General features: G+C 38.3%; 1 protein-coding gene and 1 pseudogene across 2 annotated transcripts in view; both read right to left on the bottom strand.

Moving 5' to 3' along the window:
- The window catches only part of CD96 (CD96 molecule), a gene marked incomplete at its 3' end in the record, with an annotated part of 108,809 nt that overhangs the window by 5,623 nt on the left and 80,098 nt on the right, over nt 1–23,088 (bottom strand). Inside the window, 5 exon segments of the mRNA XM_082460983.1 lie at nt 11,050–11,091; nt 11,094–11,122; nt 13,026–13,149; nt 15,796–15,885; nt 16,967–17,029. Of these exon segments, the coding sequence (XP_082317109.1) occupies nt 11,050–11,091; nt 11,094–11,122; nt 13,026–13,149; nt 15,796–15,885; nt 16,967–17,029 (348 nt within the window).
- On the bottom strand, nt 17,917–21,828 carry LOC309659926 (cytosolic 5'-nucleotidase 3A pseudogene; annotated as a pseudogene). Its single transcript has one exon. The product of its transcript is annotated as a cytosolic 5'-nucleotidase 3A pseudogene (transcript).

Genomic DNA, 23,088 nt, shown 5'->3' on the forward strand with positions numbered 1-23,088 from the left:
AAAAAAAAAAAAAAAAAGGAATAGGTAGAACGGCAGTTCTTATCCATGTTGGGTATAAGTTTAAGCAATCAGAGAAAAATATTTCCGTTTAACTGGCAGGAACATGAACTGCTCTCTTTACTTACCCCACCCCAAGGTTCTTGGAATTATGAGAGTGATATCAGCTGTTAGGAGAACATGTATGTACTAGCATATATCTTCATAATTACTTGACCTTCTATCACAATTAGAATGACCTCTGTACATTTGTTATTCATTTAGCAAATAATGCCCTGATTCTGCATTTTGGGTTGCTGAAACCAGTTGGAAATACCATGTTGCCACATCACCCAAGCGGTAAATAGCACGTTAATTGAGAGCAGATATTATCATTCTTTCCCAACTTTATTATTAAAATTACAAGCTTGCAAAAACAACTTCCACCAACACAAATAATTCTTTTTTAAAAAACAAAGTAAATAAGTTTCAAAGTAAATAAAAAGAATGAATCGTTAGTGTTTTTCCCTTATCCACTCTCTCAATGTTATGTTATAGTCAAAACCCTTAGTATGTTTCTTGGACTTTCGAGGATTTGGTTTCAAAGAGTTCTGATCTGCTGGAGTCTCTGCAGCTAAGTCCCCACCTCAGCCACATGTCTTGCTGCACCCTTCCTAAACTATGCCCACAGCTCCTGCTTCCTTTTAGTAGCAAAAGTAGAGAAAGTAAAGTTTATCCCACACGTCCTTCTGTTTCAGCCAAGTATAAGGAAGAATGTTCTAGAAGTCAGAGTTAGGCATAATAATGAAGTAGGGAGGAAATGAGTCCCTATGACTGGAAGCATCCAAGCTGAGTTTGGTAACAATAAGACAGTAAGGTGGTAGAAGCTTTGATGGAAGACTGAACTATGTAGCTTTACGGTCTTTCCAGCCATATTCTGTTTTTTCCCTCCACCAGCTGTAAAACTGTATCTTTACACACTGAAGCCATTCCTTCCTCTCCTCTTTATTACACTGATTTACTCAAATCTTTGACTTCTTTTGCTGGGCCTGGGATTACTGGAACATCTTTTCTATAAATACGGAACTGATGTTCTAAAATCATGCTGCTACCAGCAAAAACTTGAGTTTTGGTTTTGGGAGTAGTTTTCTAAAATAAAGCCTTTATATTGGTTATACACTGTAGCCTCTGGGACAGCTCAAAATTTTCTCTAGCCCCCTCCCCACGTTAGCACCCAGGATGAGATGCTCTGACCTCAGGAAGCCAGTCTCAGAAAACACTTAGTGAAGTTCTCAGCATGGGGAGCGTGAATGGCCAAGATGGGAGTCACTTTGGTGACTCCAACACCTCCACCGTGGTAGGACTGGTGTGTGTGTGGTCCTAGGGCAGAACTCCCCAAATCTCCACCTGAGATGCCCTAACCCTGGAGAAGGGTAAATTCACACTGCCCGGAGCCCCATATGGCAAGCACTTATCCTGGCATTTCTTTCAAGTTGCATTTTTTTTTTTTTTTTTTTACAAATTCATTTAAATTTTGTTGTATATACAGACAGCTCATACAACTCAATAACAAAAAAACAAACAACCCAATCAAAAGGTGGGCAGAAGACCTAAGAAGACATTCATCCAAAAAAAGACATAAAGACGGCCAATAGGCACATGAAAAGATGCTCAACATTGCTAATTACTAGAGAAATGCAAATCAAAACTACAGTGAGGTACCACCACACACTGATCAAAATGGTCATCAAAAAAAAAAAAGTCTACAAATAACTAATGCTAGAGAGGGTGTGGAGGAAAGGGAACCCTCCTACACTGTTGGGGGGAATGTAAGTTGGTGCAGCCACTATGGAAAACAGTATGGAAATTCCTCAAAAAACTAAAAATAGAGTTGTCATATGATCCAGCAATCCCACTCCTGGGCATGTATCTGGAAAAAAACACAATTTGAAAAGATACATGCACCCCAGTGTTCACTGCAGCACTATTTACAATAGCCAAGACATGGAAGCAACCTAAATGCCACTGACAGATGAATGGATAAAGAAGATGTGGTACACATATACAGTGGAATACTACTCAGCCATAAAAATGACTGAAATAATGCCATTTGCAGCAACATGGATGGACCTAGAGATTATTATACTGAGTGAAGTAGTCAGAAAGAGAATGACAAATACCACTTGATATCACTTATATATGGAATCTAAAATATGATACAGATGAACTTATTTATGAAACAGAAACAGACTCAGACATAGAGAACAGACTTGTGGTTGAGGGCATTCCAGTCAACAGAGGAGTTCACAGCCTGCATTTCCTTAACTGCAAGTTTTGATTTGATGATTACACCAAAGCAACACAACAGACTAAAAAGTTTGGTCTCTGTAATATAGAATATCTTCAGATTAAGTATTTATTGAATAAACACACATTGCTCAAGCTGTTTACTAAAAATTTGGAGAGATGAATTAAGTTCTCTAGGAGAAGAAAGGGAAGTGATTGCTGAGTCTTCTGCCCCCCACTCTGCCTGGGGAGACCCCAGTAGGAAGGCTGACCCGGAGCTCGCATCCACCACTGCCCTGTGTGCGGGATCTTGCCGCAGGGACTGCTTTAACTGTGAACTGTTTCCACAATTTCTACTAAGGTGTCAACAGAAAACACTGCCGAAGGGTTTGAGTAGGAGCTGCAGTTTCTTTCTTGGGTGAATTCTAGAGAGACAGCTTAGTCTCCTTTGATATAAAATAGTTTAATGGTGAGAGGACAAGTTTGCCCTGGAGTTTTGGGGAAATCTAAGGACTCTCTTCATTTCCTTAAGAAGGAAAAATTGATCGAAGTTTTGGTGGGTCCCAGCCAGCACCTAAGGCAGAATAAGTGAGACCCAGAAATGAAACAAAAACAGTGAACTTGCAGGATTAATCCTCATTTATTTTCGCCTGAACTTTGAGATTAAATAACACTCAGGGATTGAGAAAGAAAACTCTTCCAAATAAATAGATCTTTGCATCTTGTCACACTAAGGGCTGCAATGTTTAAGAAAATAGGCTGGTTTTGAGTCAATTAAGTAATATTTACTAGGGTCTTACTTAAGTACTTTTTTTCCCTTAAACTTTCTATTTGGAAATAATTTCAAACTTTGAAAAAGTTTGCAAAAAGAAAAAGTAAAAAAAACCTCCACATATTCCCTTTACCTAGATTCATCTATTGTTAACATTTTTATCATCTGCTTTTCTCACTCTCTGCATGTATATGTACATATGCATGCATGTATCTATGTGTGTATGTGTATTACATATACATGTGCACATACCCACTAGGAGTAAGTTATGTATACATCATGGCCATTTACCTTAAATACTTCAGTGTGCATTTCCTAAGAATAGGAATATTCTCTTACATAACCACAGCAGAGCTATCGATACTTTTTTATCTAGTCTTCTGCCCCTATTCTAGTTTTGTCAGCTCATCTGACAAATGTCAGATCTGATTTGCCAGATTTCCTTTGTACCTTTAATCCCCCTCCAGTAAAGGATCCAGTCTAGAGCAAGACAGTGCAATTAACTGCCATGTCTTTTTAGCTTTCTTTAATCTGGAAGATTTTTAATTTTTTTTTTTTTTTGCCTTTAGACATTCCTTATTTTGTCTATTTGATGTTGCTTTGTGACTGGATTCAGTTTATTCATTCTCTGCCTTAATACTGCAAAGGGAATATTGTGTCCTTCCGAGGGTATCACATCTGACAGAGCAGGATGTCCATTTGTCCCTCACAGATGTTAATTTTGACCACTTGGTCGAGTTGTTGTCTAATTTCTCCACTATATAATTACTGCTGCTTTCCCCCCCCTTGTAACTAATAAGCATACTTCAGGGAGACCATTAGAGACCATGCAAATATCCTGACTGTCATCAAAGTTTCCTCCTTTTTTAGTATTTGTTGATGAATCTAGCCTAATTCAATCTTTACTATAATGATTACAGAATGATGACTTTCCAACTCCAGCAGTTCTGTATTTACCAGTCAGCTCCCAACATTCTACTGTACGCAAGAGCTCTCTCTTTTTCCTCCCTCCCTCCCTCCCTCCCTTCTTTCTCTCTTTCTCTTTCTGTCAATCTCTCTCTTTCTTCCTATGTATCTGTCGTCTATTATCGGTACAGATTTATGAATTCTTACTTTTTTTCAATGGCTTCTAATTCATTAGTATACTTCATTACATTACTGCTTAAACTGCCCTAGATTTAGCCAGTAGGAGACTTCAAGCTGATTCCTGCATCTTTCTGACATACCCCCAGCATTTTTTGGAATATGTTCTTATTTTCTGACATAACAAGATATTCCAACATCAGACATTTCTCTGGAAAGTTCTGATTCCGTTCAGTATGAAATTATATTAGTGAACAAGATACTAGTGCCAGTTGTGCTTATTGCTACTGGAATATCTTTGCTTCTTGGTCCATCCAAAAGACAGATCTGGGAAAAATAGGTATGTATATATACATACAACACACACACATGCACACACACACACACACACACACACAATTGAAATTACCACCACCAATAGGGACAGATGGATATCATATTATATAAATTATATTTATATAAATATAATTTTTTCCTTATCTTTCCTTCTTTCTTACACAAAGGTAGCATATTATATACTCTTTGCACTTTGCTTTTTTCCCTTAACACTATCTCCTGGAAATCACTCCATATTAGTCAATAGAGATTTTCTTCTTTCTTGTTTTTACTGCTGTACAGTTTCCATTTTGTGTATTTAGTATAGTTTATTCAATCAATTTCCTATGTTTGGACTTTAGTTTTTAGTACTTGGGAATTACAATTAATGCTGCCAAGAAGAACCTTGTGCATATACACTTTGATATTGTTGGAAGTGAGCTTCAGGGCAAATTCCTGAAGAGGAATTGCTAAGTCAAAGGATAAATTAATATGTAGTTTTGTTTGATATTGTCAGTTCCTTTCCACAGTGGTTGTACCATTTTGCATTCCCTTCAGCAACATAGGAAAGTGCCTGTTTCCCCATAGCCTTGACAACAGAGCATGTTGTCAAACTTTTCAAATTCTTGACAAGTGATTGGGGAAGAAATAATGTCTCAATGAATTTTTAATTTGCATTTCTTTTAATATGAATGAATTTGAAATTTTTTCACGTGTTTAAGTGTTATTTTCAGATCTTTTTTGTGAATCATTGGTATCATATCTTTGGCCCATTTTTCCAAAGAATTTTTCAGCTTTTTTATCCTCAATATTTGTTAAGTTCTTTATCAATTTGTAAATTCTTTATCACCCTTTATTCGTCGTATATGTTGTGAATACTTTCACCTAGTTTATCATTTGCTTTTTCACTTTGCTTTTTTTTTTTCCATGCAAATTGTTTTTATTTTTAAGTGGTCAGATTTATCCATCTTCCCTTTCATTACGTCTGGATATATATATATATTTGTATAGTTATAGTTGTAGTAATTGCCATTGTATGTATATAACTATAGTATAGTATATATTATGGCACATGTCTTTATGTATATATTCTATAGTATGTGTGTATATATATAACTATATAGATATAATATCTATACACTATAACAATAGTGTATACATGTACATAAATATAGATATAGCTATATATAAATAGATAGATATAGATATGCACACACATATTATGTATATATGGAGGTAGGGAAGTATCCCATTTTCTCAAGAGTTTTTATTAGAAATGGGTGTTGAATTTTGGCAATGGCTTTTAAAGCACTTATGGAGATTAATCCTATATCTTTCCTCCTAAACTCTATTTATACGGTAAATTAATTTAAGAGATTTTTCTGTTAGTAAGCCCTCCTTGCATTCCTGGTATAATCCTTAGGTAAGGTTTCAAGTTCCATCACTATGTTTTAGATGTCAAGGTCTCTACTGAAGTGCCTTTGCTCTATTGACGCCCTCTCTCTGAAGCCTTTTAAAAATATTTCTCACACTCTGTACCCGAAATGATACCCTCTTCTTTATTCTTTTCACTTCTTTGTACATACTTTTATTTTCAGACATATCACTCTGTACTGTATTTATTTGTTTAGAATCTGTTTCTCCCATTAAACTCTACACTCACTGAAGGCATGGAGTGGTTCTAAGAACATTTTTATATCAGTTTCTTGAGTGTGAACTCTACAGACTCTAAACTGGCCATTCAAAAGAGGTACTCAGGGGACTTCCCTGGTGGTGCAGTGGTTAAGAATCTGCCTGCCAATACAGGGGACACGGGTTCGATACCTGGTCTGGGAAGATCCCACATGCCGCAGAGCAACTAAGCCCGTGCACCACAACTACTGAAGCCCGCGCGCCTAGAGCCGGTGCTCCGCAACAAGAGAAGCCATCGCAATCAGAAGCCCTCGCACGGCAACGAAGAGTAGCCCCTGCTCGCCGCAACTGGAGAAAGCCCACGCGCAGCAACGAAGACCCAATGCAGCCAAAAAAAAAAAAAAAAAACAGGTACTCAGGAGCAGTGTTTGTCACACTTTTCAATTAACTAGCAGCAGAAATTAAAATAAATTCCTATTTATAATTATGTCAGGTTCAGATCTATTAGGCATTAAAGCATGTCCGTTTGAATCAGGGCAACAGCTTTATGTACAAGAAAAATCCAATGCAACCCAATTACTTATGAGAGTGGAATTATGCTGATCCCAAACCAGTGGTACAAAAACCGTTCTACCACAGATAAAATTCTCAAATCCCCACTTCTCTTCCCATTCAGCATTGTCATGTATTTATGTCTTCACAAGAGAAAGTGCAGAATAGAGAGGTTAACATTGTTTTAAAAATAGATTTTATTTTTTAAGATAACTTTTAGGTTCACAGCAAAATTGAGTGGAAAATACAGAATTCCCATATTCCCCCTGCCCACACAGTCTCCCTCACTATCAACATCCTGTGCCAGAGTAGTATGTTTGTTACAATCAAGGAACCTACACAGACATATTATTACCCGAAGTCCAAACTTTATATTAAGTTTCACCCTAGATGTACCTTCCATGGGTTTTGACAAATGTATAATGGCATGAATCTGCCATTATGGTATAATCAGTAGTTTCACATGTCTAAGAAATGTTAACTCTCTACGTCGTTCTCAGGTCCACCATCAAATTTCTCTTCACAATTCATGTAACTGTTTTTCCGTCCACTCCACCCTGCCTTCCCAGCACCTCTGAGTATTTTCTAGCAATAGCTGAATGGCTTTAACACTGTGATCAGTTTAGTTTGGTGGTATGACTTTTTTGGACAGTAAATGGGGAGTCGTCTGACAGAACTCAGGGCAAATGCAGGCATATTCCTGTCATTTACCAAGGGTAGCTGGATGCGGCCCCCTCCATGTTCTCTTCTTTACGTTGTGATCTTGGGTTTGTTACTCTTTCCCCTTGTTTTCCTCAGTGTCCCTCCTTATAATCACAATCTCACAGAGCCTTTGAGCTAACATGAGGGATCTGAGTGAGCAAACCAGATAAAGAATGTAACCGAGGTTAGGAGGGTACAAAGATGTCGGTTGGGGAGAAAAATTTAGATTCTATTGTTCTCCTTCCTTTGTTAATTTGCACCCAGCTAATGTCTAGACCCATCACAGAAGCACTAGACAGGGTTTAAGAGTAATTTCAAAAGTGTTCCTTGACCCTGACCTTGCCTAAGTTCATATTTTCTTTCTTTTTTTTAAAAAAATATGTTTGTTTTTTTTTTTAAATTTATTTATGGCTGTGTTGGGTCTTCGTTTCTGTGCGAGGGCTTTCTCTAGTTGCGGCAAGTGGGGGCCACTCTTCATCGCGGTGCGCGGGTCTCTTATTATCGCGGCCTCTCTTGTTGCGGAGCACAGGCTTCAGACGCGCAGACTCAGTAGTTGTGGCTCACAGGCCCAGCTGCTTCGCGGCATGTGGGATCCTCCCAGACCAGGGCTCGAACCCGTGTCCCCTGCATTGGCAGGCAGATTCTCAACCACTGAGCCACCAGGGAAGCCCTAGTTCATATTTTCTTGCTCTCTGGTTACATCTTCCTGGCTGGAGCATGCAGCCTTGCTAGAAGTCACAGAATCCAGGAAAAAAAAAAAACCCTTTGCCAGAGCTGAGAAATAAAATGCTCTGTTCCCACCATTTCACCATGTGTTTCTGGCTGGAACTTCAGCTCATTTCTGCCAGTTAATGTCTTTTTCTCTCAAGAGGGTAACTTTCACTCACCATTTCAGCTGTCTCTGCTGGACACTCAAGCTTCAGCTGGTTGACATAGCCATGACTGCTGTTGTCAAAAACTCAGGCTATGTCCGTCATCCCTCAAAGAACAAAGTTTCTGTGTTTCTGCAGATTCAACCTTCAAGTTCAAGCCAAAGCCATTCTCCTAAATCAGGGTGCCAAGGGGGCTGTCTTCGAAAACCTCTCCCCTTGCTTAGAGCCTCTGAGACAATGTCCTCTCCACTATCTCTGGCCTTGGTTAGTTTCTTTAAACTTTCTTTCCAGCTTCTCATCTTGATTAGTTTCTTTTCTCTTTTCATTTCCTAGTCTTTTTTTGCATACTTTCCTGGCCATCCCACCCCAGGGGCCAATTATTTCTGCTTTTCTTTGTTTTCTGTCAACAATTTTTGGAATATACTACCTGGGCATTTTAAAAAAATCAATATTTACCTAAGTGCACACACAACAGCTCTTGTATATAGTAAAAGGAGATATCAAAGCAGTTAAATATCATGATATAATGGAGACTGATCACACTCTGGACTGGAAATCAGAGAGCTGGGTCATCATTTTGACTCTATCACTTCTAATTATGTAACCTTGGAAAGTCAATCTCACAGAGTCTCCAGCTCTTTATTTGTAATACGACCTCTAATGCCCATCATAATCAAATATTTTATGATTTTAAAGACTTACACTGCAAAGTTAATTTGGTCAAGCTGACCGTATGTTCATCAGTTAAAACAAAACTTAAGCTTAATCAAGGGAAAGACTATTTTGATTGAATTAAGTTTGATTTTATCTCTCACCCTAGGCACTTGCATAAGACCTAAATATGCCTACCTCTTGACTTATGCGTATAGGTTAACTTTTGCTACAACAATGCTGTGTAACTGTCACACCATTTAATAATGCACATTTGGTTAGGCTGGAGGTTGGTTGGTCTAAATTGGGCCTGGCTTGGGTGGTTCTGTTCTAAATTGGGCCTGGCTTGGATGGTTCTGGCTTGGGTGAGTCTCTCATCCTCTTCTTGGAGCCAGCAGTCTAGCCTAAAATGTTCTTCTTATGGTAATGGCAGAGAACAAGAGAGTGAGTCCAATCATACAAATACTTTCAAGTCTTGGATTAGTCAAGTCCATGATATTCCATTGTCCAAAGCAAATCATATGGCCAAGCACAAAGTCAAGGGTGCTCATGAGGCAGGTGGGTAAAGAAGTGAATATTTCTGAACAACAATGTTATATAACACACTGTGCTTTGGAAATGAGTGATGAAGATGCTTATATATGGCTTCTTCTCAGTGAAAATGAAGCCTATGATGAAGACATGCAGAAACCTTAGGGATTAGAGTTCAGAGTTGCTGGTTTGAGACAGACTCTATGAACTTACTTGCACACAATTTTAAGGTGCAGGTGAAAGTGTCATTTTAGTCAAATGAGAGAGGTCAAGATCATAACACTGCCTGAAAATCATCTAGAGTCCTTCTATTTTGCAGAAAATTCCTCTGAATCATGGAATGAGTATCCATCCATGAATGAGCAACTGTTCACTCTATTCAAGTTGGAGATGAATTTGCAAATGTTGACCAGAACTTATTTATAAAACCAGAAGAGGCCACTTCAAAGAGATGGCTAAGACTAAAACACCATGAGACACTTGCCATATGATAGACTGAACAATTACATGACTTATGTTGTACTGTACAACTGTCTATCCCTTTACTGAAACAATCTAAACATCCTCCAACTCAGCCACTTTTTACCCAATACTTCTACACATATTTATGTCTTCTAATGAAACAGTAAAATAGAACCAAATGATTATCCTTTTGCTCATCCCATGTGCAGGAGCCCGGGCTGAGCATGACGGGAGGAAGAGTGAAGAAAGACTGGAACTGGGGTTCTTACGCAAGGTATTCAGTTTTCCTCCAGTGAAAATAAACAACTGAATTTCAGTACAAAGACTAATTGCACTTTCCCATTGTTTGGAACTCTCGTTAGAACTTTCGTATTTTCTTCTTCTTGTAATTTTCCTAGGGAATGCAACAAACCTCAGAGATTATCATAATTTTGGCAAATAGCTTAGAATGTTAGCAGATGCCCCAAAGAGAAGAGTATCTCGTATGGACATAAGCTTGAAACCCTTGTCATCCCCTCAGAGAATTAAAGTGAAAAACAAAAACACTGCAAGTATTTTTTAATGACAGCAGCCTAATTTGCACTTCTTAAATAAGCAAGAAAATCCCTGCAGATAGCATTAGGTGTCAGCTTCACATAGCCTCTCACTCTTGTTTAAATTTCCAGCATGTGCAGGTGAAAAAGGGTGAATTGCTGGGAAAACAGGTCATTCAATTCTGACATCCATTTCAACTGCAGTAGAGACTTGGCTAGAGGGTGATTATATTAATAAAGCACGATATCTATCTTTTCGATAGGATTCTAGCAGAGTTTTGTTGTGTGGCAAAGTCTCAGAGGACTAGAGTGTCTCCAGCTCATGACAAGGCAGATCACCTCCAATGGACTCTTTTTGTTTTTGTTTTTGTTTTTTTAATTAATAGCTACTCTATTTATTTATTTATTTATTTATTTTTGGGTGTGTTGGGTCTTCATTTCGTGCGAGGGCTTTCTCTAGTTGCGGCAAGCGGGGGCCACTCTTCATCGCGGTGCGCGGGCCTCTCACTATCACGGCCCCTCCCGTTGCGGGGCACAGGCTCCAGACGCGCAGGCTCAGCAGTTGTGGCTCACGGGCCCAGTTGCTCCACGGCATGTGGGATCTTCCCAGACCAGGGCTCGAACCCGTGTCCCCTGCATTAGCAGGCAGATTCTCAACCACTGCGCCACCAGGGAAGCCCACCTCCAATGGACTCTTGAATGTAGGTGTACTTGATGGGAGGTGAGGCAGCTTGAAATGCGGAGGTCTTTCCATGCTAGGAACAAAACATCGCTCCTTCAATGCTGAAAATATCAGGGGGTGATGTATGTATGTATAATATATTGTTTAAAGTAGGAAACAGAGAAAGTGAAAGAGACATGCTTCCCTGGTTCTCTCAGATTTTTTTCCTGGCATAATCTGCTTTTTAGTCCTGTTATGATAGTAGCATTAATTAATATTTATGTGATACTTTATAATTTGTAAATCATTTTAATCACAGCATTATATAATTTGTATTTAGGAATTGAATATTATTGTCACCATTCCATAGATAAAACTGAGGCTCAGAGGTTTTAAGCAACTTGTTCAAAGGAACCTGACCAGCAATTCAAGCCTTTTAACCAGAACCTACACTCTCCATGGCAATTGCCTCCTAATAGAAGAAGTGTTTCTCTTACGTGGGTTAAAACATTCTTTCAGGGATAAAATTTTAAAATTCTGGGACCAAAGATGGCAGCTTTTCTAATAGTCCCTTTGCCAACCTTACCCCCAGCCTTCACGCTCATACTCACTGTGTGTATACTGTGGGGAAGGATGGAAGCGGGAAGTAAACTCTCCTGAGTCTCTGAGTTGATTGGTACTGGATAGATGATGCCCAAATCCCTTCTGTTTGTTTTAGTGAATATTCTTAAAGTTGTCTTTGTATAAAGTACTGTTCTATGTTAGCACAATTCACCTCTCTCTCTGAAGTGCCTCAAGCATAAAGGTGAGTGTGGCATTTAGCTGTACAAATGCTCCAGCTCTCTTGATATCAAGAAATAGAGGTATATCTGTGAGCAGATTTATGTCCATGACTCAAATACTTCTACCCTTTGTCTATCAACCCCTAGTACCTTAATTTCTCCAGAGAGAGGGAGAGATTGTTTTTCATCTCTATATAACACAGACATTTGAATACAGAACAATAAAAAAAAATCAATTCATAGTTTCAGATTCCCATTTTCTCATTTTAATATAAAAATCCCAATGCCTATTACCTGGTTCTCTGATGCTTTAATGGAGACAATATATATCAAAAGGTGGACAAAATTCTAAGAAATTTGCACTTCTATCTTTTATGGGAAATTAAGAATTTCTCAAGGTCACGTGGTGGCCGAAGTGTAGTACTTGGACAAGAATCCAGAATTTCTGACTCTGTTTGGTGTTTTATTCACCACAAAACACGCCTTGCACATGGCTATAGAGTCTTCGAGGGTACTCTAAGTAGAAGGTAGAGCACGTGGTCAATGTTATCTGAGATGGTAGTAGTAAGATACGTGGAAGATCAGCTCTATGTATTCTGAGGGTCTCCTCTAGGCATGGCCTAATCCAGACTGATCCAAAATAGCCGAGTCAGAAAAGTGAGGCTTAACCTTCCATGTCATTTCAGAAAGATGAGTGGAGGGAGGAGAGTTTTGGAAAATATTTCAATAAGACAGAAAAGGGGTAACTCATTGTTTGCTTGCTTTTCTCCATGGGGAAAAAGGAAAAGGGCAGTAAAAGCCCATTCTGCTGAAAAGCAGCTGGAAATTTCTTAAAATCACCTTTCTCACTCAATTTCATACTTGAGCATCTAGGCTCAGCTGGGCCCAGGCAGTTCATAGATGCATGAAAATGAAAAAAATAATGAAGATTAAAAGAAAAATCAGTTTCAGTTCTCATTTCATGCCCACTGACTTGTTCCATCCAGTGAGTGCTCCAGCCTGAACAGGGAGAGGTGGGACGAAGTCAGAAGTTGTGCATCTAATCCCAACTGTGTGGTGCTGGGGAAGCGAGGTAGCCTCTCTGAGCTTCTCTGAGCCTTATTTCCTCAGTTAAATATGAGATAAATGCTATCGAGGAATGATATTTAAAGTGCTGAGTGAATATTTTGTACTGAAAAAAGTATCTGTTCCTGCATATCTTAGTATTGGACTCACATTTCTTTTTGGTACTGACACAATTTTCTCACTCCAAGACCAAACAATAAAAGGCAGAAAAAGAGCAAAGCTGCCACAATCACTGGCCAGGACATTCCATCTTTGGGTTGATTAACCACGATACCTGAAAAGGGCATAAAGAGAGACGAACTTTAATGCCAAAGTTTGGCAACTGGAAAACAGGATGAACTGAATTAATTTGCTTACCTGAAACACGTTTTCTCCAAAGGCCATGGGGTGTTCATTGATCACAGTCATGCTCTGGGACCATGTCTATGCCTTGTTCTCATATCTGTTTTTGCATTTATACAATTGCTTATTTTACATGAATGTCTTTCTTGTTAGAATGTTCCAGAACTGATCTTTTCTTTTTTTCATTTCCGTAAGACCCTGGACAATTCCTGGCACATGGTGCCCAGTGAAATGGTATTTGTAAGAATGAATAAATAAAACTGATCATCTGTAAATTTGTTTTCCAAATTCACTTCAGTAAAGAAAACTTTATATGTAGAAATATTGGTCTAGCTTTGGATCTTCTTATTCTTAAAGGAGTCATTAAATGCTTTATGGAATATTAGTGTGTTAGGAGGAGGAGGAAAGAGTAAAAAGCATTGTAACAATTCAAAGGCCTGAAAGTCCAAAGCCAAAAAGGCCAGAGGCAATATAAATATAATATTCTGGACTGTTTTACTTTTTCTCTAACATGAAGGAAAAATTAAGAAAACAAACCCTCTTAGGAAATAAGATTGTCTGGTTCTGCCTGGCAGAGAATAAAAGGGAATGTTTATAATTATATAGTTGCTTAATTTTTTCCTTTTTAAAAAGTGTTTCATGATCATGTTAAAGATTCAAATAGTACAGAAATACAAAACTACAATGAAAAGGAAGTATCCTTACTTCTTCAGATGCCAGTTACCCACACTAGAGGCAATAACTTTTAATAGTTAATTATGTATCCTATCAGAAATTTTTTACGCATATATAAGCAAATATATGTACCATGAATATATATCCCTTCTTTTTACAAATGGGGGCATACTGTACATACTGTTCTGTTCCTGATTTCTTTCTCTTAAAAAACATTCTTGGAATACTTTTCACAGCAGTGCATAGAGGTTTTCCTCATTCTACAATATTAAATTACTGGCTAGTTCCCCAATGTATGGATCTACCATAGTTTATTTAATTGGCCTCTTAACGTTAGACGGTTAAATTGTTTCCAGGCTTTCCTTATTTATAACAACACTCCAGTGAAATTCCTAATACATTATAGGTAGATCATCAGCTCTTCAGATTACATAAATTATTTGGGCAAAAAGTGCATTTTTGTAACAGAATTACCTGGATTGTTTTTTTTTTCATTTTAACTAGATTATAAACTGATTGTAGGTGGAGACTAGTTTTTTAATTTTTTTGATTGCCTCAGATTTATTACACTGCTTTTCATAAAGCAAAGTTTCAAAAGCTACAGGCCAAAAAACTGGATTTAAAATATTAGTTACCAAATCTCTTCTATGTCTTACGTAGTTTGGATGGCAGCCACATGATGTCATGTTAACACTGGGTATCAGTGCTGAAGATTTTTCCTCTTACAACACGTATCCAGGGATTCAAGGTCCTCCTGATGCTCACGCTACTCTAGCCCTGTCAAAGCAGACACTGAGGGTACCCTGGAAGCTCACACAGTCCTAAAATACGTAACCATGTGGCTCATTGTATGCACAGGTGGCTAGAGAGCTCACAGTAGTTCAAACCACTGGAATATCATGATCACAAAAGAAATAATCTCACAAGAGGTCAATTTAGGACTCCACAAAGTTCTGTTTTAGTAAAGTCAAGACTTACTAAGCTCTACACTGGTAATATGGTGGACTATAACATTTTACCTCCAAAGTTTTAGAGAAATGAAAGAACAAAAGGTTTTAAATAGGTCTTCTAATAGGTCTTCCATCAATGCTTACTAATTTTCTCCCAACCAAATATAGAAAATGAGACCACTGACTTCAGGAATGTCTTAGTGGAGAAGCAGAGCTCCGATCTTGCCCTGTCTCTCAATTAGCTAGTTCTTTAAGGCACCAATAGTTAAAGATGTTAGTAGGATGTCGGTTTGCAGCTCTACTGCTATGTGGTGTGCAGGATAGACAATGCTCCAGTGACTGAGGACTGTACGACCCTCGATATGAAATAAACTGAGTCCCCAGGTGGAGCGTTCACCAGTTAAGTGAATACCTTCTGAAGGGAAAGAGTTGATTATGCCTCTGAATTTACAATCAAGATCTGTGTTGGGAGGGTCCTAACTTTATTGAATACCATGACCTCTTATGATATAAAACAAGGGATTACATTTAGCATTGACAAAATTTTATTAGTTGAATTACAGGAATACTCTTTGTTCCAAAAATCAGACTATACTTTCACAGAACTGAAATGTTTCTCACTACTTTTTACCTAGCTAATTCTTATTCATTTTTCAGATTTTAATTTTAAATATAACCTCAGAGAATCCTTTCTTGTTCCCCAATTAAAATCAGAGCTTTCTGTTAGACTCTGGCAACACCTTGTACTATACCATAAGATGTGTCACAAATAAATTTAATTGCATGATTATTTATTTACTAAATATCATCTATAATAGATTATAATCTTCAGGAGGCAAGTGTTTTCAATGTCTACCCAACAACTGGCACAGTACCTGACAAATGGTAGGTACTCAGTAAATACTTGTTGAGTGAATAAAACATAAAATTTTTAAAAATGGTAAATGACTCACCAGTGATATGGATATGATTATTTTTAGTAGATCCATTGGCAGTTGTGGGAACTTCTGAAAATGCTCTGGCTGTGCTGCTGAAGGTGTCACCTAGGGATATAAAGGGGATATCTGAACTGATCCTAATGACCATCTCCACCTGGTCAAGAAGTGTAAAATTGTGATTGAACTTCACTTGCTATTAGAAAGGGCTCAATTTGAATGGTCTAAATGCTCCTAAAATATTATGTGTAAAGTTTACTAAGGACCAATTTATGCAGGACTGGTATCCTAGGATCTAACAGTTACCAAAGAGTGAAACTTCCTATTAGTTTAAAGAAAAAAAGAGAAACAATACAGCACATACAACAAAATAATATCTGCTAAAGAATCTCCATGAGAAGTGGTTATGGCAAAATGTCTGAAGTTGGTGTCATGGAAAGATGAGGCTTATCCATAGTGGCCCAGGTTATCAGAGGTCCAATGAATCAAAATACTGATTCTTACCACTCTAATATGTTTGATAAGATCAATAAAAATTCCTTTGTGGGCTTCCCTGGTGGCGCAGTGGTTGAGAATCTGCCTGCTAATGCAGGGGGCATGGGTTCGAGCCCTGGTCTGAGAAGATCCCACATGCCGCGGAGCAACTAGGCCCGTGAGCCGCAACTACTGAGCCTGCGTGTCTGGAGCCTGTGCTCCGCAACAAGAGAGGCCACGATAGTGAGAGGCCCGCGCACCGTGATGAAGAGTGGCCCCCACTTGCCACAACTAGAGAAAGCCCTCACACAGAAATGAAGACCCAACACAGCCAAACATAAATAAATAAATTTTTTAAAAAATTCCTTTGCAACATCTGAGTAGACAAATCCATGTCAACAAATCATTCCATTTTCTAATGGAAAATTAAAACTTAAAATGCACTTTAATGGATTTATTTGGCCCCCAAATGCTATTATGTAGATTTCATTTTGAAATAAAATAGAGACAAATCTAAGACTTGGTCTCTGACTATCTTTTTTGAGTGACTGGGAAGAATTTTGGTTCCATCCATTGTCATTTTTATCATCACTGTCATTTTCATCAAGATGCACTTTTAAATACCTGAGATTGGCTTCGTTCTCATTTTTCCACCTCTGATCAAATAAAGCAGACCACAACCTTCCCTGACACTAAATTTTCCCTAAGTGCTCACCATGAAGTGTCGAACCTGCCCTTGAGGGGGATGAACTGTACGTTTCACTGGGCATCCATGAAGCTGCTAAAGGAAGAAGATAATGGAAAAGTTAATCTGTATAAGACTAATTATTTTATTGTCTCGTCTTGACCTTTAATTGAACCTAAAAATTCAGCACACATTAGAATGTCCCAAAATAAAGTGGGAGTTGAGGGAATGCTTGTGGTCCAGATGTTTCTAATAGGGAAGGTTTTGATCACAGACATTTAAAGCAGGAAGAAGAAATGGAAGAAAACACTAGGAGAGGTTTTTCCAGCCCCAGAGTGTTGTGACTGTTCTCATGTCTATCCCACAGATGAGCTAAAAGAATGAAAGCCCAAGTGTGTTACAGTGGTCTTCAGTAAAGAAAAGATGCCAATAGGACTTTTTTATTTTTAACATCTTTATTGGAGTATAATTGTTTTACAATGGTGTGTTAGTTTCTGCCTTATAACAAAGTGAATCAGTTATACATATACATATATCCCCATATCTCTTCCCTCTTGTGTCTCCCTCCCTCCCACCCTCCCTATCCCACCCCTCTAGGTGGGTCACAGAGCACCGAGCTGATCTCCCTGTGCTATGCGGCTGCTTCCCACTAGCTATCTATTTTACATTTGGTAGTGTATATATGTCCATGCCACTCTCACTTTGACCCAGCTTACCCTTCCCCCTCCCCATGTCCTCAGGTCCATTCTCTACGTCTGCATCTTTATTCCTGTCCTGCCCCTAGGTCCTTCAGAACCACTTTTTTTTTAGATTCCATATATATGTGTTAGCATACGGTATTTGTTTTTCTCTTTCTTACTTCACTCTGTATGACAGACTCTGGGTCCATCCACCTCACTACAAATAGCTCAATTTTGTTTCTTTTTTTTTTTTTTTTAAAACACTGAACTTCACAACCTGGAAGTGTTTTTTTTTTGTTTTTTTTTGTTTTTTTAAAGATTTATTTATTGATTGATTGATTGCTATGTTGGGTCTTCGCTTCTGTGCTAGGGCTTTCTCCAGTTGCGGCAAGTGGGGGCCACTCTTCATCGCGGTGCGCGGGCCTCTCACTATTGCGGCCTCTCTTGTTGCGGAGCACAGGCTCCAGACGCGCAGGCTCAGTAGTTGTAGCTCACGGGCGTAGTTGCTCCGCGGCATGTGGGATCTTCCCAGACCAGGGCTCGAACCCGTGTCTCCTGCATTAGCAGGCAGACTCTCAACCACTGCGCCACCAGGGAAGCCCAATTTTGTTTCTTTTTATGACTGAGTAATATTCCATTGTATACATGTGCCACATCTTCTTTATCCATTCATCTGCTGATGGGACACTTAGGTTGCTTCCATGTCCTGGCTATTGTAAATAGAGCTGCAATGAATACTGTGGTACATGACTCTTTTTGAATTATGGTTTTCTCAGGGTATATGCCCAGTAGTGGGATTGCTGGGTTGTATGGTAGTTCTATTTTTAGTTTTTTAAGGAACCTGCATACTGTTCTCCATAGTGGCTGTATCAATTTACATTCCCACCAACAGTGCATGAGGGTTCACACCCTCTCCAGCATTTATTGTTTGTAGATTTTTTGATGATGGCCATTCTGATCGGTGTGAGATGATATCTCATTGTAGTTTTGATTTGCATTTCTCTAATGATTAATGATGTTGAGCATTCTTTCTTGTGTTTGTTGGCAATCTGTATATCTTCTTTGGAGAAATGTCTATTTAGGTCTTCTGCCCATTTTTGGATTGGGTTGTTTGTTTTTTTGATATTGAGTTGCATGAGTTGCTTGTATATTTTGGAGATGAATCCTTTGTCAGTTGCTTCATTTGTAAATATTTTCTCCCATTCTGAGGGTTGTCTTTTCGTCTTGTTTATGGTTTCCTTTGCTGTGCAAAAGCTTTTAAGTTTCATTGGGTCCCATTTGTTTATTTTTGTTTTTATTTCCATTTCTCTAGGAAGTGGGTCAAAAAGGATCTTGCTGTGATTTATGTCATGGGGTGTTCCGCCTATGTTTTCCTCTAAGAGTTTAATAGTGTCTGGCCTTACATGTAGATCTTTAATCCATTTTGAGTTTATTTTTGTGTATGGTGTTAGGGAGTGTTCTAATTTCATTCTTTTACATGTAGCCATCCAGTTTTCCCAGCACCACTTATTGAAGAGGCTGTCTTTTCTCCACTGTATATTCTTGCCTCCTTTATCAAAGATAAGATGACCATATGTGCGTGGGTTTATCTCTGGGCTTTCTATCCTGTTCCATTGATCTATATTTCTGTTTTTGTGCCAGTACCATACTGTCTTGATTACTGTAGCTTTGTAGTATAGCCTGAAGGGTAAGCTGACATTATTGTTTGACCATGAAAACTGAAGTGTCAACAGCGAATAATCAGACCCCTGTGGCTACAGGACTTGTTAGCTGCTGGGTGAGTCCTTTTGATACATTCAGAGGCAAACCTTCCCCTTGAGTGGATGGCAGCAAATTCCAGAAGCACATATGGCCTTTGAAACAGATATATCAACTCATTTTGTTTAGCTCTCCAACTCTGGCAAGAAAGTTACACTTCTTGGCAGACTCCACATATCTGTACCTGATAACATGCCTATAATGTAATGTAAAGTAAAATAACTACAGTAGTATATGGTTATAGTCAATAGAAAAACATTATGCTCATTTATTTAAAACATTAGTATACATGATTTTCCCAGCTGAATGCTTTCTTTTGTGTCAAGACCAAAACAATAAGCAAAACCAAAATAAAATAAAACATTAAAACCCCCCTTAGCCTGACCCTTTCTTGGTTTCTCTCTAGATGCCAGTGGCAGTTACAGCTGCAGACAAAGGTATGTTACCAGGCCCTTTGGAAGAGCTGAAAGTCACTGATTTCTGGGGATTGCTCACAGGACAGTCTGTGATAGCTGCTCCACTTGGGGTCACCCACCAGGTTAGAGTGATTTTGTATATAGCTATTTTGAGTTTGTCTAGGTCAGGGAGATGTTCTTATCTTCAATATAGTTCTATGACCCTGTACATGTGATCTTGATACTTCCTGTTCTAGACAGAATGCCAAGGTCTATAGATGACTATGGACAGGGTACTTTTTTAATGCCAATTTTTAATGTTTAAGCCATTAAGCCAGGAGTTTGATTGACAAAGAGCAAAATCAACTAAAAAGAAATTGGAACCAGGCCTGGATTTAGGTAAAATTATGAAGAAGGCAGTTTGTTCTGGATAACCTTACAGATTTTTTGCCCAATATGGTGTCTCCTTTACTTCCTACTTTTAGGGCCTGAAGCCTTTATTTCTTATCTCTTCAAAGTCTGTTTGCAAGAAAGGATATGATAAATTAATTTATGCTAAGATATGAATGGTTTAACAAGTGCTATCACTTTGAGAGAAATGGGTATTTAAAAAAAGATTGTCTATTTTATGTTTATTATCAGCGAGTCAATATAGAACACTTGTAATGATCAGTTACATGTGGATACCAACAGTTTTTTCATTAAATACAGAGCACCAGTCTTTTCTGGTCAATTTTGATTTTCTCCAAACAAGAAAACCAAACATAATACAATTTCAGGAGATGGTAATACCATCAGCATGATCCATCCAAATTGCAAAAATGTCAATACTTAACTTAAAATCATGTAAATTATTTGACCATTTCATAAAACTACTTGTTGGCCTTCTGAAAACTTTTGAAGTATAAAAAGATCTCAAAATATGTGTGATAAAATTGAATTACAAAATCCACTTTGGAAAACTAGGGAGTTATTTTCCTGATTTTGGCTTTAAGATTTTTCAAAATCTGTTAAAAAAGAAATAAAGAGGAAAGTGTGTTGAGAGAGGTGAAGAAAAAGAAGCTTCCAGTTGATAGACTTAACATGTCTGAAAATATTTCAGTAATGTAAAGGAAAAACTTCAAGAGCAAGAATATATTACAATTAAGAGCGTTTCAGCAAGATTAAGAGATGGGCAGTTCTTGTATTAACTGTTCCCATAGGAGAGAGGTCTTCCTGAAGAATACCAGTTTACAGAATCCTCAGTAAGATAGAGCTGGCTATCTCCAGTGATTTATCTTTCACTAAAACAATACTTTTTCTAAAAGCTCATCCATTCCATCATTTAGATAGCCAATTTTTAGGATGTGTTAAACACTGGCTACTCCATCTGCCATTCTTAAGTCTCCTTGGGAGTCTCTCAGCAGAGTTAAATTATTATTGTCCTTTAATTGATTGAAATATTCTGTGTTCTTCAAGGTATCATCATGTTTTTTAAATATATAGGTTAATTCTCCTTTAAATTCTTTGAGAACACATTTTCATCAAAATCCATGAATGAGCACTACTTTGACATTTGGATGATAAACACCAGCTTGACAGATAACGTCCTTAAGTACATCATCATTATTGGTCGAAAATATGAACATAGGGATATGGTGTGGTTAGAGTTTCTCAAATAAATTCTTATATCCCTCCTTTAGCATAATCAGTTTCTTCCACAATTCTTTTAAATTTAGCTTTTGATAAAGGTTATTCGACAAGGAGACTCTGTGACTTAGCATACCATTCTACCATAAAAGGGTACTTCTATGGTAAAAACAAGATCAACTTCGATAGCATTGTCTTTTTCCTTGAGTTGCAATAACATTTTTTGACATTCATTTGTAACCAGCTTACAGTTCTCAATAATGTTATGACATGTTAGGCATCTTTCCCTTTGTAGGAAAATCTACTTACTGTCATATAAAAGTCCGTGATTATCTGGTTTGGCAGCTCCTCTTTTGACAACATCACAGATAATTTCTGGTACTCTTATAGGGTTCTTGAGGCAAATTGAACTTTTCTAAAATTCTGGCATGATTTTTACATGTACAGACTTTATATTGAGTAACCAATCTTCCTTAAGACACTCTGAGTTCTGCCCTTAATTTTGTCCTAGAACAAAGGCATAGGGTGGCAAGCAATAATCATAGATGCGGGGCTTGGACACAGAGATCTCACTGATCTTGGTCTTCTGCCCCAACTTTTTCTTCAAGGGGAATATATACTGGGTCAGCATCACCTCTTCCATCACGATGCAAATACTGGTACCAGCTACTGTGTCCACTCTTGCCATGATCACTTAGTCCATAAATGGGACCCCCTTATGGTCTTCCTAACAAAGATGACATTTACAAGCTTTGGAAGTGTGGGGCTTGTGTACTAACTGTGAAGAACATGGAGCCCCCAGAAACTGGTATTTTAACAGAGGATAGAATTTTAAATCAGAGGAATAAATCTTTAATTTGAGGCTGACCTAATGAGGAATTAGGTGACAGAATGGGAGCAGAACAGTGTTTTAGATAAAAGGAAAATGGAAAGAGATGTGATCTGAGACATATAAGATTTTAGAATTTGAAGATAAGAATGGTGAGTTTAGAGAATCAGCATCCTGGCCAACAGGGAACGGAGGGACTGAAGAGATTATGGTGCAGCCTGACACAGGGCCCAGCATCGCTGTAGGTCCTGGCATTGCTGTGTCCCTGCCATTGACCCTCAACTCCTCAACTCTAGCTTCTCCGTCACCCTCTGCCTATGGAAAGTAGAAGGGGTTGTTATGAAATTATTAAGCACAACTACCAGGAACTTGAGGAGAAACAGCCAGGACCAGGGACAGGATAAGAAATGCACTTGTAAGATTTAAGAAGAATATGTAAATTCTGAAGAATACGGGATGCAAGGTCAAAGAACAGAATAAAAACCTCATGTGAGATCGATAAGAGGTACTCTGAGGCGTGTGTGTGTGTGTGTGTGTGTGTTTGTGCGCACATGTGGTGACAGTGAACTTGACGATTTTGGTAATGGGATAAATTGCAGGCTTAGGGACCCATGGAGACTCATATCATTTTTCTGCTTGCCTAACTTAGACAGACAAACTGATTTCAATGTGGCTTTAGGCTCCATTGGGCCAGATGGATGGCAGGAAAAACCAGAAAGAAAAAAGTAATTAAGCTTCAATTTTCTGCTCCATGGCCTGATCACCTGTGTCAGGATGAAAATGTGTCCTAGGATGTTATTAAGCTCATACATTTTGGGTATTTAGAAGTTCAGATTTGGTATCTCCATTTCATAGATGGTT

This window comes from Balaenoptera physalus, assembly GCF_965194825.1.
Source record: "Balaenoptera physalus genome assembly, chromosome: 4".
Lineage (NCBI taxonomy): Eukaryota > Metazoa > Chordata > Mammalia > Artiodactyla > Balaenopteridae > Balaenoptera > Balaenoptera physalus.